The 15,675-nt window shown below is 34.2% G+C and overlaps 1 protein-coding gene across 1 annotated transcript in view; it reads right to left on the bottom strand.

Moving 5' to 3' along the window:
- The window catches only part of CADM2 (cell adhesion molecule 2), a 268,364-nt gene that overhangs the window by 110,930 nt on the left and 141,759 nt on the right, over nucleotides 1-15,675 (bottom strand). Inside the window, exon 6 of the mRNA XM_042955203.1 lies at nucleotides 11,646-11,736. Within this exon, the coding sequence (XP_042811137.1) occupies nucleotides 11,646-11,736 (91 nt within the window). The remainder of the gene's footprint in view (nucleotides 1-11,645; nucleotides 11,737-15,675) is intronic.

Genomic DNA, 15,675 nt, shown 5'->3' with positions numbered 1-15,675 from the left:
AGCAGAAATATGAATTAAGAAACCAATCCCATTTACAATTGTATCAAAGAAAAAAAACTAAGTAGAAGTTTAACCAAAGAGGTAAGAGACATATACTCTGAAAACTTTAAGAGACTGATAAAAGAAATTGAAGATGATACAAATAAATGGAAAGATATTCCATGCTCATGGATTGAAAGAATTAATACCGTAAAATGTCCATATTACCCCAAACAATCTATAGATTCAATGCACTCATAATCAACATACCAATAGCATTTTTCATGAAACTAGAACAAATAATCCTAAAATTTGTATGGAACCACAAAAGACCCCAAATATCCAAAAGCAATCTCGAGAAAGAACAACAAAACTGGAGGTATCACATTACCAGATTTTGCATTATACTACAAAAATAGAGTAAATGATACAGTATGGTACTGGCATAAAAACAGACACATAGATAAATGGAACAGAATAAGGTGCCCAGAAATATACCACACTTTCATGGTCAATTAATCTATAACAAAGGAAGCAAGAATATATAATGAAGAAAAGAATGTCTCTTTAATAAGTACTATTGGGAAAACTGGACAGCTGCATGTAAAAAAAAAACTGAATTACTTTCTTCCACCATATACAAAAATAAACTCAAAATAGATTAAGTACCTAAATGAAAGACCTGAAACCATAAAACATGCACACACACACACACACACACACACACACACACATATATTTTATCTGTCTCCTCAGGCAAGGGAAACACAAAAATAAACTATTGAGTCTACATAAAACTAAAAAGCTCTGTACAGCAAAGGAAACCATTAAAACAAAAAGACAACCTACTGAATGGGAGAAATTATTTGCAAGTGTTATATCCAATAATGGATTAATATCCAAAATATATAATGAACTCATATGATTCAACATGGAAAAAAACAGATTAAAAACAGGCAGTGGAACTTAATAAACATTTCTCCAAAGACCAGATCGCCAATAGGCATGAAAAAGTGTTCAATATCACTAATTCTTATGGAAATCCAAATCGGAGCCACCGTGAGATATCACGTTACACCTGTTAAAATGGCTATCATCAAAAAGACAAGAAATAATGAGGGTTGGTGACAATGTAGTGAAAAAGGAACCCTTGTACACTGTTGGTGGGCATGTAAAAAGGTACAGGCAATATGGAAAATAGTACAGAGTTTCCTCAGAAAATTAAAAATAGAAATGCTATATAATTCAGCAATTCTACTTCTGGGTATTTATCTGAAGAAAACGAAAATACTAATTCAAAAAGATATATGTTACCCTATATTAATTGTAGCATTATTTACAATAGCCAAGACACAAAAGCAACCTAAGAATCTATCAATGGATGAATAGATGAAAAAGACATACATATACACACAGTGGAATATTACTCAACCATAAAATGCTGGAAATCTTGCCATTTGCAACAACTTGGATAGACTCAGAGGGCATTATGCTAAGTGAAATAAGTCAGACAGAAAAAGACAAATAATGTATGATTTCACTTATATGTGAAATCTAAAATCCAAAGCAAACGAAACAGAAAGACTCATGAATACAGAAAACAAATTGGTGTTTGTCAGAGGGGAAGGGTGTGGAGGGATGGCAAAATGGGTGAAGGGGATTAAGAGATACAAATTTCCAGTTATAAAATAAAACAGTCATGGGATATAAAGTACAGTATAGGAATATAGTCAATAATATTATAACTTTGTGTGGTGACAGATAGTAACTACACTCTCTGTGGTGAGCATTTATATCATAATGTATATAAATGTCCAATCACTATACTGTACACCTAAAAATAACATAATGTTATATGTCAACTATGCTTCAATTAGATAGATAGATAGATAAATAAATTAATTAATTAATTAATTAATAAAGGGAAAGTGTTCTACCAGACAAATGGCATATGTGAACAAGCACTTATCTTTGTGGAAGATAGATTTTATGAAACCTACGCATTATGAAAACCCACGAAATAATTAGCATATAGTAATTCTATTTGATTATGAATATTCAACATTAATTTAGAATCTAACTGATGTGGTTTTAGCACTCTTAGGGTTTTATCCTCATTATATACTAAGAACACCTCTTGTTTTGAATTTGTTTTATAAAAAGTACATATAGACTCCTTCTTAGTGTCCTTTAGACAATGGCTTTATCTTTTCAAAGGAGAAAGGTATTTATTATTCTACATTTCCCTCAAAAGAACAAGGCTGATATTTTACTGTGTTCTCAGATTTGTTGTCTCAAAAATGCCCTTGTTACTGATTTGGCCCATCCTCTCTAAAGTAAATATATATAGAATCAGGTGAATGGCACAAACAGTAAAGAAAGAGTTCTAAGAAGAATGAATTCACCACAACTGAGAAGTGCTGTTAAAGGTTTTTGTTTCTTAAACTGGAATATTTTGAATGCTTTGGATACTTAGCTGAAAAAAAAGATTTTTCTATTTCACTTTTAAGAATTAATTTTAGCTTCCACATTTTGTTTCCTTCACATATTATGCAAACATAATAGTCAAAATATTTAACACAAGCACAGAATAATCTATTTCTCTGTAAGTTAACTTGTGATCACCAGAGGTATTTTAAGCTCTAACATTATGACATCTATCTATCTATCTATGCATACCTACACACAATGGCATATTACTCGGTGATGAAAAAGAAAGAAATCTTGCTAGTTGCAACAGTGTGGATGGAACTAGAGGGTATTGTGCTATGCGAAATAAGTCAGTTGGAGAAAGGCAGATATCACATGATATCACTCATAAGTGGACTTTGAGAAACTCAGGAGATGAACATAGGGGAAGAGAAGGAAAAAAAAGTAAAAACAGAGAGGGAGGCAAACCATGAGAGACTCTTAAATACACAGAATAAACTGAGGGTTGCTGGAAGGGGGTGCATTGGGCGGATGGGTTAAACGGGTGATGGGCATTAAGAAGGGCAGTTTTCAGGATGTGCACTGGGTGTCATATGTAAGAGATGAATCACTGGGTTCTACTCCTGAAGCCAAGACTACACTGTATGTTAACTAACTTGAATTTAAATACAAATCAATCAATAAATTTTTTTAAAAAATTGCAAGTATAAAAAAACAAATCTTAATGAATAGCACTTGCTGAGCAAAGGTTAATGTTTTCTTTAATTAAGGATGAGATATAAAAAAAGGATGAGGTATAGTATTAGAATTTTAGGTTTTTCTAATATTAGGAGTGATTTTTGTTTCTGCAATTTTCCTACAATTACCATTTTGATAACTTGTTTTTGTATAAACACACAGGCAATGTTTATATATCTTTAGATAAAGAGTAAAATACTAGGATGTAATCTCATAATTAATACATAAAAACCTACAGATTTTTAAACCCATGAGCCTAAAAGTCCACATCTTGAAAATCTCATCAACGTATATGACAGCATCATTCCACAATGGTGTCGTAAACATACTGAGACATTTTTGTGTTAGTTTCCCAATGAACATTTACATAATCCCTCAAAATAATTGGCTTTTTGTTGCAAGAAAACTGCTTACCAAGAAATGTTCAAGAAGTACATTTCCTCTATGGATCTATAATCGTGGTTCTGCATGCTCTTATGGGACTTTTGCAAGACATAGGAACATTTAATTGAAAATGATTGAGTGCCCAACACACTACGGATGCCCAGCCTAAATAACAGCAGTGGAGAGTACTGAGAGTCAGCTTCTTGTTTCGAAAACAAAACCAAATATATTCGGTCTCATTTCCAAGATAACCACTTGTGTGTTTCCAGAGAGTCAATGTGTGATTAAATTTTGAAGCCATGAGATGGGAGAAAAAGACCATATGGGCCTCAGAAAAGAAATTCATATGGGAAGGACAGCACATGACTATATAGGCTTTTTAATTATGAAAACTTAGAGCTAATTTCCCAATTTTTATACCTTTGGAAACATGGTAGAAGAAACTGGCTATATGGCCTTTAATTAATTAAGTCAAAGTTGAATCTAGATATTGGAACACAAACACAAGCAAAACAAAACAAAACAAACAACAAAAAAAAAAACCCAAAAACAAAAACACAAAACAAAACAAAACAAAATCTAAATGTCCCGCAACCTTTATTATGCCAACAACTGACATTGTGAGAGTATCTAAATGGTAAGGAGGCCCTCATGATATTTATTCCACCAATGATTTTGGTGATATTGTAAGCAAAGCACTTAAGAAAACAGACTTGTAAGAGTGTTTTCTTTTAACTTCCAGCTCATTCTATTCAACCTTTAGGACTTCACACTGCATTTGCATTGGTATCGCCTTGTGGTTGTAACCTGCAGTCCTAATCTTCTTAAAGATATATAAAATTAAGAATATAATCTGCTTTTAAAGTCAAATATGTCATAAGAAAACAAATATACTGAATCATAAAATCTAGTCAGAAGTTATTTAGATATATTTAGAAGCTCTTTAGAAATACTTAGATATACCAATAGGTTTGAGCTTACATAAGTGCTAATTGTGTTATAAATTACATTTTGTTTTACATATTTGATTGAAATATAGGCTTTCCCAATAGTTGGTGAGAGCTCTCATTCTTGCCAACTTGACCAGGTTATTGTGAAAAATCAATAAAATAGGAGAACTGAAAACATTGGGTAAACAAGAAAACATAACCATTAGTGTTGTTAATTTTTTTAATGTTTATTTATTTTTGAGAGAGAGAGTGCAAGCAGGGCTCCATGCTGACAGCAGAGAGTGCAATGTAGTGTTCGAACTCACAAACCCTGAGATCATGACCTGAGCTGAAGTCCGACGTTCAAATAACTGAGTCACACAGGTGTTCCAGTTGTCAAATTTTTTTAAAGCATGTTTGTAATCTCAGTTCTACCATTTATCATCTGTGTGAAAAGGTCATATAACCCCACAAGACTTATTTTCCTTATTTCCTTATCTCTACAAACTAGAAATGATTATGAATTTGTAAGTGTTTTACAACAAGATAGTTGCATGGTTTAAATAACAGAATAAACAAAACAATTTGGGAAGCCATATCAAAATAAGGTTTTATACATCACAGACCCTGGATTCTCAAACACTCATGAGTCATGCCTTTCACTCAGTTTCAGTTGTGTAAGATTTTCAGATCTCCTGTTTTGGCTTTTGGTCAAAACTTGCTAACTGGTTATAACTTCTCTTTCATCCCAGCAGAAGTGCTCTGGAGTGTAGCCTTTTTCACGTGTGTGGGACCAGAACTCATTCTCTATCCCTTCCAGTCCATTCGAATTACTCTAAAACTTTTTCTACCTTTAGCACTATGAAGGTACTGTACCTGTGGCTCAGTATTTTCCAGTTTCACATTTCAAGCTATATTATATTTTGCCCCTGACAGGGGTTCATGCCTCTGCCTCTCTTCTATCACCTCATTATTACCATTTAACCTCAGCTAACATAGCCATGTTGCTCAATCAGTTCAATCAGCCATGACTCTGGTATAGATACCTTTGCTGTTCAAACAGGCTATTGAAAGTCACAGACCATTGTCCTAGAGCGTGTTCATTCTGCATGGAACCTTGAATTTCGGAGCCATGGAAGAAATTTGAGATGATAACTCAGTTTCTAGGATTGCCATAGCAGTCCAATATTAGCATATGTATTAAATATATAATTAAGACTCCTAAGTTTAAAATTTGGTAAGATATAGAATCTGTAATTCTTTGAAAAAAATCATAATTTATCATCTTCATGATTATTATTTATTATAAATTTACTTAGAAGCAGAAATTCCATATACATTGTTAGTAATCTTTAAAACAATTTGTTCACTAGATTCAATTCTATTAATTTTTAGAGAATAAGAGTGAACCCTGATGTAAACTATGGATTTTGTTTTAAAAATGATAGGTCCATGTAGGTTCATGGTTTGTGGGATGTTGATAGTAGGGGATGTTGAACATGTGTGGAGATGGGGGTATATGGGGACTCTGTACTTTCTACTCAATTTCACTGTGAACCTACAACTGCTCTGAAAAGTAAAGTTTATTAATTAAAAATAAAATACTTCATGTCGCTAAATGACTTTTTCAAATCCACTCAGGCCACAGATATCCACAGATTTATAATTCAAACCTAGTTTTGTGTTTCTCTTTCTAATGTACCCCACAGCTTTTAATGCCCCAGAGCATGACCACTTAGGCATCATATCTGAACAGAAATACAGACCTGGATGGTTAATGAGATAGCTTTCTATAACATAGATGGCAGTAGAGAAATAACTATCGTGTAATTAACATCTATTTTGCATTAGGTCAAATGGTATGACATTGCTATTACTGTAGATCAATATTCTTTTTTCAAAATTTACGTTTTTGTCCAGTTTTGGCCTACAACATTTCACTCTGATGATGACTGGCTTTCTTTAACTCCTGGTTTACTTTGTCATTTCTTCTGGCTGTGATTAGATTGTATGACAAGTAATAAATAAACTATGATTTGTAAAAATGTCATTTTAGGCTGAGAAAACTGGCTTGATATAATAAAACTGTTTTGCCTTAATTTACATCTCATTTTCATCTCTATTATGCTAATAGGAAAGTGCATCAAATGCATCAATATGTTCTTATCAGATTTCTTCTTAAATTCTTGATCATTTTAAAAATCATTTTGTCCCATTTTAGAGGGACACATAATTGTCCCTAACAAGGGATGTTTTGTGCTAGGCTATTATGTATATTAGATTTATGCCAAAACATAAGAAAAATTGTGGTTATCAGAAGGTAAAATAGTAAGCAAAATATAAACATCATGCTGGATACACAGAAAAGTTTATCCATACCTATAATTATTTTCTTTTATAGATTAAATGCCAAATATACATTTATTTGACTGAAAATGTCCCACTGCTTTTGTGAAGCAAATTTACATAGTGTTAAACATTTGATTAAAATAAATGATGATTCTTTAGCTATAGCTTGTGGTGGGGGGGCAACCCCATACCTTTTAAGGTCATGACTTTAATGTAATGTAACAGCTTTTTTCTTTCTCTACTTCTATAAATGGAGAATGCTGCTGCCTGAAAGCTGTCTGGGAATTCAGCCAAAGAAAGAAGAAGGTTGCAAAAACTCTGGGGACTTGAAAGAAAAGTGGTTGGCATTAGCTCTGTCCTCACTTTAAACTAAAATTAAAACAATAGACAGACATGTACAGTAATCTCTCTTTTAAGGAAAGAATACAATGCCTCTATAGTAATGTCAACTGGAACAATTTGGTCCTGGCCCAAGTTATGCAGCTGTTCCACAGGAAAACAGCAAAAGGCTTCCATCCAAAACAGGCAAATAAGGCATGATTGTTCATAAACAGTCACTGGGGCCCTCACATTTAGAACAAGGAAAACAACATTAGCATACAGGAGGGCAGGTTAGGAACATGAGTTTCAGTACTAATTGAACCATGCCATCATTTCATGATTTATACAAAAGATAGTAGTGTTATTTTGTCTACTATCCATATGCCTAATAACTGTGAATAACTCATTCTTCAGGAAATTATACATCAAATATTTTTTTTAATGTTTATTTACTTATTTTGAGAGAGAGACAGTGAATGAGCAGGGGAGACAGAGAGAGAGGGAATCCCAAGCAGGCTCTGCACTGGCAGTGCAGAGCCCAACACAGGGCTTGAACTCACGAATTATGAGATCATGACCTCAGCTGAAATCAAGAATCAGATGCTTAACCGACTGTGCCACCCAGGCGCCCCTCGGTCAAATATTTTTTTTAAGAAACAATAAAGATTTGATCATGGATTAAAGGTACAAGATGAAAAAGAATCATATATCCATTATCCATTTCTATTTTTCACCTGCTTATTCAAGGTGCATCAGGCATAAATGGTAAAGATAGTGGAAATTAAGTGTTTGTGTAGCCAATAGGAAGAAAAGCTGCCGTGTTGCTTTTTCGTGGTTTCAAAATAACAACATGGGGAATCAGGTATAAGACCTGCAAAGTAATAGAGCAGAACTTTGACAGTGAGTACCAGAGTAAGACAGGAAATTCAAGCCTGCCCACTGGGTGTATGTGATATCACACAAGTCATTTTCACTCCCATTCTTTGGGATTTTTTAAAATTCTATCTCAAAATATGGACAATCTCTCTTTCTATTGTTTTTATTTTAAAACCCTGTTTGACAAAAATTTCTTTTCTCATTCCGTTCTACTTTTCATGATTCATTTTCTGAAATGGGTGGCCTTTCCATTTATTTTACTTCCCCACCGCCTACTAATTTCCTGATTAATCCATTTCAATTTGCCTTCTGTTCTACTTGCTCTAGTGAGACTGTTTTCTTTATGATCAGTAAGATTTCCTTCTGGGAAAATCCAATGATTTCTTTTCAGTCTTACCTTGGTTTTTGTCCTATATGCCTCATCTGGCACTGTTGGGGATAGAATAAAACTAAAGAGAGGCTAGGAATTACTCTGTCTTTAAAGAAGTTAATGCCTTCATTTACTAGAAATGATAGTTACTTCGAAAATGCAGAAGAGTGGATTTTAAGATGATTCGGAAGAACAGAAGAGAAGCAGTGGTCTAAAGACGAGAAGGACTCAAAGAAGATGGCTATTTCTCTAATATCAATGGCCTGGCAATCTACTAGGAAAGAAAATGATAAAAAGGAAATTGCAAATGAGTGTACAGCACAAGAGAATCAGTTAATACATATTAATTTGTAGGCTATAGCATACAGAATATAACATTGGGAACTATAAGGTTGAAGATAAAATATAAAGACCATTTTAACTCTTATGGAGTGACCAGAAGATATTATACTAATCACGGATATTTTGTGTGGTTATAACCTCCTGCTAGAAACAGTCAGTTTGTTAGGCTTTTGTCAACTTTCCAGAAAGGGCATGCATGTAGAAAAAGGCCTGCTAAAAGAGGATGGAAAAAGGAAAATATTTCTTAAGACTAACCAGTTTTTCACCTTCAGGCATCTAGGGGTTCATCTTCAGGGCTAAACATTATTGTAGGGACCATCCTAGTTCTTCAAAAGTTACTTTGGCTAGCATAAGTGACAATTTAAACTTGGCAATTGAAATAGAAAACAGCTGAACGAATGGAAGTCTGGGGCACTGATTGAACTGAATTTAAATCCTGAGTCATCCATTTTAAACTTGGGTGAATAAAGGAAATTTGGTTACCATTGTTGAGATTTGGTTTTCGTTTCTGTAAAATAAGGAGTGCTTTCTTATTTCCTTTATCTTTTTCCAAAGTGCTATGATATTAATCGGGATTTTTCTGACAAATGTAGCATTTCTATTTCCCAAACTTCTGGAAGCTTTGTATTACTAAGTAAAATAAATAAATGAAAGGCTATTATACTTTTTGTTCATCTGCAGTGCAGAGGAGTAATACACACCCACGCTTATTTCTAGGTAACTGGAACAGAGACCCACAATAGGACACAACCATAAATTATTCAACCATATCTGAACTGGTGAAAAACAACTACCTAAAGAGCCAATTATGTAGACCTCCCAAATGAATTATTCACATAAATTAAATGCTCTTTCTACTGGTGGAAGTAGATGTGGAACCAAAGAGTAGATCATTGACAGGTAATTAGATGCTATTTGAACAGGGATATATCATTTCCATCGTCATCTCATTTATTTTTTTTATTTTTTTTTTAATTTTTTTTTTCAACGTTTATTTATTTTTGGGACAGAGAGAGACAGAGCATGAACGGGGGAGGGACAGAGAGAGAGGGAGACACAGAATCGGAAACAGGCTCCAGGCTCTGAGCCATCAGCCCAGAGACTGACGCGGGGCTCGAACTCACGGACCGTTGAGATCGTGACCTGGCTGAAGTCGGACGCTTAACCGACTGCGCCACCCAGGCGCCCCCATCGTCATCTCATTTAATTGCCTAAGTTGTACACATATTCCAAATGTACACATATGTACTTTGGGGCAGATCAGTGAAGAAAAGGTAAAAGCAAAACTCCTTTGCTATGCCCTCACCCTGAGTTCCTTTGTGTCCTCATGTATATGCTGACCTCTGAGATTATAAGGAGGAAGAAAAGCAAAAACAAAACAAAACAAAACAAAATAACAACAGAAGCAGAAGCAAACAGAGAGAGACTGTTGTGGGAAATAATAAGTGAAAGCAACGGGGGGGGGGGGGGGGGAATGGAAGGAAAAGTTAGGAAAGAAACTCTGTTGTTAGATACACAGAATCACAACTAAAGAAATTAGGAATTAAGCATGTCTGAAGCTGACTAGAGTCTATTCCATTTCCTTCTCTAGTTGAAAGTACTGAATTTGTAGCCAGAAGTTCTTGTTAAAGCTATAATACCGACATGCACGGCTACACTCAGCATACTGTGGTAGAAAAATGTTTTCTATAAGCAATTTAAGCTTATCAGAAGGTGAGAACTATATAAGTGAATTGCACAGTGTATATGTAGTAAGCTACTATGAGAAAGTTTTTTCCTTTCAAGGTCTAAAATGCCTTAAGTGTTTTTTAAAAGACAGAAGAAAAATAATGGATTTACTGAATGTTCTTTAAATCAGTATTATTTTTATCGTTAGAAAAAAAATACTGGGGGAGAGAACAGTTTTAAAATATCAAAACTTTGATTAAAAAAGTGTGAATTCACTTAGTGTGTTAAAAATTATAATACCACATAATTGAGGATTTGATATTTCAGGCTCTGTCTTAAAATTCTTTTAGAAAAATTTCTCATGGAATAATAAGAAGTATACACTTAAATAACAAATATTATCAGGCATAATTTTTTTAAGAATTTAACTTGATTTGCACAGAAGCAGCCCCCTATCATTATATACTGAAAACAATTAAATTTCTCCTATTAAAATTTAAACAGAATTACAAATTAATTGGAAGCTTTTAAAATAATCAAATAAATGACTTTCAGCTCAATCTAGACTCCCACTATATTAGAATGATCAAATGGCTGTCAAATAGTCTTTGAGTAATACATATTTGGATAATTCACACTTAAATTTTTTATAAAAATAGATTTTCTGTGTTTATAAACATGTTAAATGTTTATAAACATGAACGCCAAAAAGTAATTTAAAGTTGAAGTGATATTAGAACTTATGTATTCTAATAATGAAATCACCTTACAATTGGAAATGTTGAAGCATATCACATTCACAAATTATGTCTCATGGGGGCTATATTAGAAATGTAGATGTTATTTCCCTTATTACAAAAATGATTTCCCTTTTAATTTTAAAACTTGGGGATATTTTGAGGATGTTTCAATATTTTCAAAGATTTTCATGGGAGAAGTTCAGCAATGTGTAACTTCTATCAATCTCATAAACAGTGACTGATTAAGCCCACTTTCCTTTCAGGTTGAAATATCTTACTAGAAATAAAAAGAAAAAAAATCACAGCTGGAAACCTTCCCAGAAACTTCACTAGATGACAAAGTAAAAGACCAATCTTCCACAGATACTTAATGAAGACATGGTTCAGGGGATTTCTGTTCTAGAGATGACTTTGCCCACCAAGAAAAGACAAAGACAGTGGATTTCTGTCATTAAAGCCTGAAATCAAAGCAGTATAGGAGAAAAAGTGAAAAACTTTATTGCTCATTAAATCACTTACAGTGGTTTTCCTTTGGATTCACAAGTCAAAATTAATGGCTGTCCTTCTTGTGGAAAAGGAGTGGATGGTATAATCTTAACTGATGGTGTATCTAGAAAAAAATGAAAAGGAATATTAAGAAATGACACTAAATACACATAAAACTATACATTTAATAGTTGCACATTATGGTGTAGGTTCAGGCTTTATCTTACTATCGTGTATATTTACAAGGAATTTCTCAGAGTTAGCAAAACAGAGTATACAATTTTAAGAAGCTACCACCTTGTCTGTGAAAAGCTAACAAAAATATCTGAATATCTTATGAGCACCACTGTTGTGTTATTTCTGAAATCTGAATATAAAAGTGAAATTGCAAAAAGTGGTTCAGATGAATATCAAGCATTCCATACAATTGTTTCTTTGACTATTTATAGATGGCTATGAATACTATTATTATGGACCGAATGCATTTATGTATATTTGAATAACAGCACTTTTCTGTGGCAGGAATACCAGGAATCACAATAAAGAACCCACAAAGAACTCAGGATCATAAGCATACTGTCTCATAAGCATTATGCAGAATCTCTTTGAAATACAGTAATGCAGCATTTGGCACATGTTGCTTGCTCTAAAGTACAGTTGGCAAATAATTTAAAATCGTTATTTTGAATATTACTAGAAGTTAACATTTTGTTACATATGCTACAGCATAATTATTATAAAATATTTTATTTCCATTTTAAAATCATCCTTGGTGAAAGAAGATTCAAAAATACTTTCAGACATAATTTTCACACCACGCGATATTATTTCATCAACACGGAGACACATATTTCATAGCAGAACTGGAAAATAAGCTTAAAATCACAGATGATGTAAACATACTCATTGCTTATTACATCTGCTTATTCTTACATCTGTTTTGCTTACTGCTAGTCCTAGCACCGTGTGGCCAACACAACATGGAATCCCAATCAACGTGGGATTGCCTCCTGCTCTTATCTCTGCATCCTCATCAAAAAACAAAGTAGGCTCTGAATGCTCCAGTCACAATTATATTCCCTTCCCTTACCTGTGATGGAAGAACTGAACCATCCTGGGGTTATATTCACTCTCTGACTTTGAAACTGATAAGTATCTATCAACTGTAATTTTTAGGTTTGTTCTCTTCCTTCAGGAAAATATTACTCAGCCTTGTCATATATCAAATGGTAAACTATGATCCTGTGGAAGACCTTATATCATACTTATAAATTATTTATATGTTTTAAATACATTCTTTTTCAGTCCTTTCAACAAGATAATATACTCATGATAATCAACAATAATATCCTGGTTGCACATAAGCATTCCATATATATTAGGGTAGATAATTTCAATGTGAAATAATCCAGAAAAAAAAAAAAAACAATTTGAAGAACTATGACACATATTCATCATACCTTTAGCCGGTAGGGGAGAAAAATTTAATAAAGGATTAAATTACACTTTGGTAATTTTTCGATTATCACCATCACATTTATGGAATCAGTTATTGACTATAATGACTATGTAATATTTCCTCAAAGCAGAACATTTTAAAAAGGGAAAGCAAAATGTTAACAATTATACAGGGTAACAAATGTGAGCCAGAATGATTCTGGAAAATGAGGTCTATTGTCTTTTGAAATTTGACATGTATAAAAAGCAAAATGTAATTTCATCCTGACAAATAAAAACAAGCTTCATTCCAGAAAAAGAAGTAGAAGAAATTTCAGAAAAATGTGATTCTAGGAAAGAGAGTCGCATTAACTTGGGTGTCTGTGATGCTTAATTTTATGTGTCAACTTGCCTGCACCAAGGGGTGCGCAGATACTTGCCCAAACATTATTCTGGGCATTTCAGTAAGAGTACTTGGGTAAGAGATCAACATTTAAATAAGCAGACTGAGTAAAGCTGATTGCACTCACTAATAAGGGTGGGCCTTGTCAGATGAGTTGAATGCCTGGATAAAACAAAAAAAAAATGATCCTCCCCAAATAAGAGAGAATTCTTTCTGTCTGAGGGCCTTCAAACTAGAAGATTGACTTTTTTCCTGTTTTGGACTCAAAGTGAAACATTTGCTCTTCTTGGGTCTTGAACCAATTGGTCTTCAGACTCAACAACACCAGCTCTCCTAATTTATCAGCACTTTGGATCCAGACTCAAACTAAATCATCAGCTCTTCTGGGTCTCAAGCTTGGCAATTCAGCCTGCAGGTGTTGGGATTTGCAGCCTCCCTAGCTGTGTGAGCCAATCCCTTATAATAAATCTCTTTATGTATACATTTTATTAGTTTTGTTTCTCTGGAGAACCCTGACAAATACTGAAACCTAACAAACAGACCCTGAGACATGACTTTTATGGACGTGGTATTAGGAAGGACAAGAAAGTGAGACAGGAAGAGAAGGAAGTAAATAGTGTGCTCTTGAGCAGATTACACAGTGGGCAACTGGGATTCAATTCTGCTATGGATCTCTGAGGGACAATGTAGGGAATGCCTCAGAGTTACCGTGTTCAATGAGCAAGGGAGAGCAGTATTTAGGGAATATTTACCGATTTTCATTAGTGTTTGGTTGAGGATTACTCTGGAGGAAGTGAAGACTATCATTTCCCTGGCATTCCTGGTCTGCTCAGTGCCCAGAAATGGTGTATGCGAAAGGGATATGGGCAGGTCGCCACAGGCAATCTGTGTCAGCAAGGTAAAATGCATAGCAGTGGGTAACTGTTAGACTAGAGGAAAACAGAATATGGTCTGATTTCTCTTAGCTCTGCCGGTTTTGTATAAGTAGTTTATTAGAGGTGAGACTTTGTATAGCAAATTATTCCCTGAAGCAAGATTCAGGATTCCTTTCATATCCAAAATACAGAATTTTAAGCATAAGAAAATGCTGAAGCACATAATATGTTTTGCATGCATTTCTGTGGAACTTTCAAAAGGTAAGATCACCAAATAACCTCTGAAGTAACCAAAATCGAGGGATATAACACAATGCTCTTCTATTTTACTTCAGTTACCTTACTGAAAATGTTGATTAGTCTCTATGCCTAAGAATGATCTTTGCTAGGTTTAAGAATACCCCCCTCTCTATAGCCTATCACTCCATGTTTCTGATTCGACTCTTATATCTCTGGCTATTGCCCCTCAAATTCTGTTGAGTTGTCTTTTGGAATTTAGCCTCTAAATACTGAGATCACCAAGATCATGATTTGTTCTCTGGTAATTCTGGTTGGGTCCTTTCAGCCACAGCCATCACTTCGGTTTCTATCTACTCACCAATCATTCTCAGGTTTACATCCTAGAGCAGCTCTCTAGCACAAACCACACGTACGTAATGCAGCACCTATCGGACATGTCCACTTGAATGTCTAAAAGACATGGTGCCTTTACTATGTCCTAAATGAGCTCAAGGTCTCCAACCCCTACCTCCCTGTTCCTCATCCGGCAACCTCTAGCTCTATAGATACAACCAGCCTCCACCCAGCTACTTACACCAGACACCTCCTGTAACCTTGTATTTCTATCATCAATCAGTTCATCAGGTCTGGTTGATTGACCTCCTGAATAGTTTTCACATCGATTCAGTTCTTTTTTATAGCTGCACGACTACTAGTTTTATCTAGTTTACCACAATAGTGAATGGTCTCTCTCGTGTTAATTGTTGTCCCCCTAAATCTAACTCTTAGAACTTAATAAAGTTGTCTTCTCAAAACGTAAATCTGATACCATCAGTTTTCTGCATGGTTAATCTTTGCTCTTAAGATTAAAAGCACAATTATTAAGATAGCTTTTCAGTTTCATGTGATCTGTACACTTCTTGACTCCCTTGCCTTCTAACATGCTTTTTCATTCTTTGAATTCCAGATAATTACACTTTCTTTCAGGTCCTTTAATAAATGTGTTTCATCCTGCTTTTATACAAATTGTTTGGAATACTCCATTCTGGGGGAGCTTCTTTAACTCTTTTAAATCTCAACTCAAATATCATTTGCTAAGGGCATTCATTCATTATCCTCAAGTGTGATT

This window comes from Panthera leo, chromosome C2, assembly GCF_018350215.1.
Source record: "Panthera leo isolate Ple1 chromosome C2, P.leo_Ple1_pat1.1, whole genome shotgun sequence".
Taxonomy (NCBI): Eukaryota; Metazoa; Chordata; class Mammalia; order Carnivora; family Felidae; genus Panthera; species Panthera leo.
Note: the sequence above shows the minus strand (reverse complement) of the source record. Positions and strands in the feature narration are given on the sequence as shown.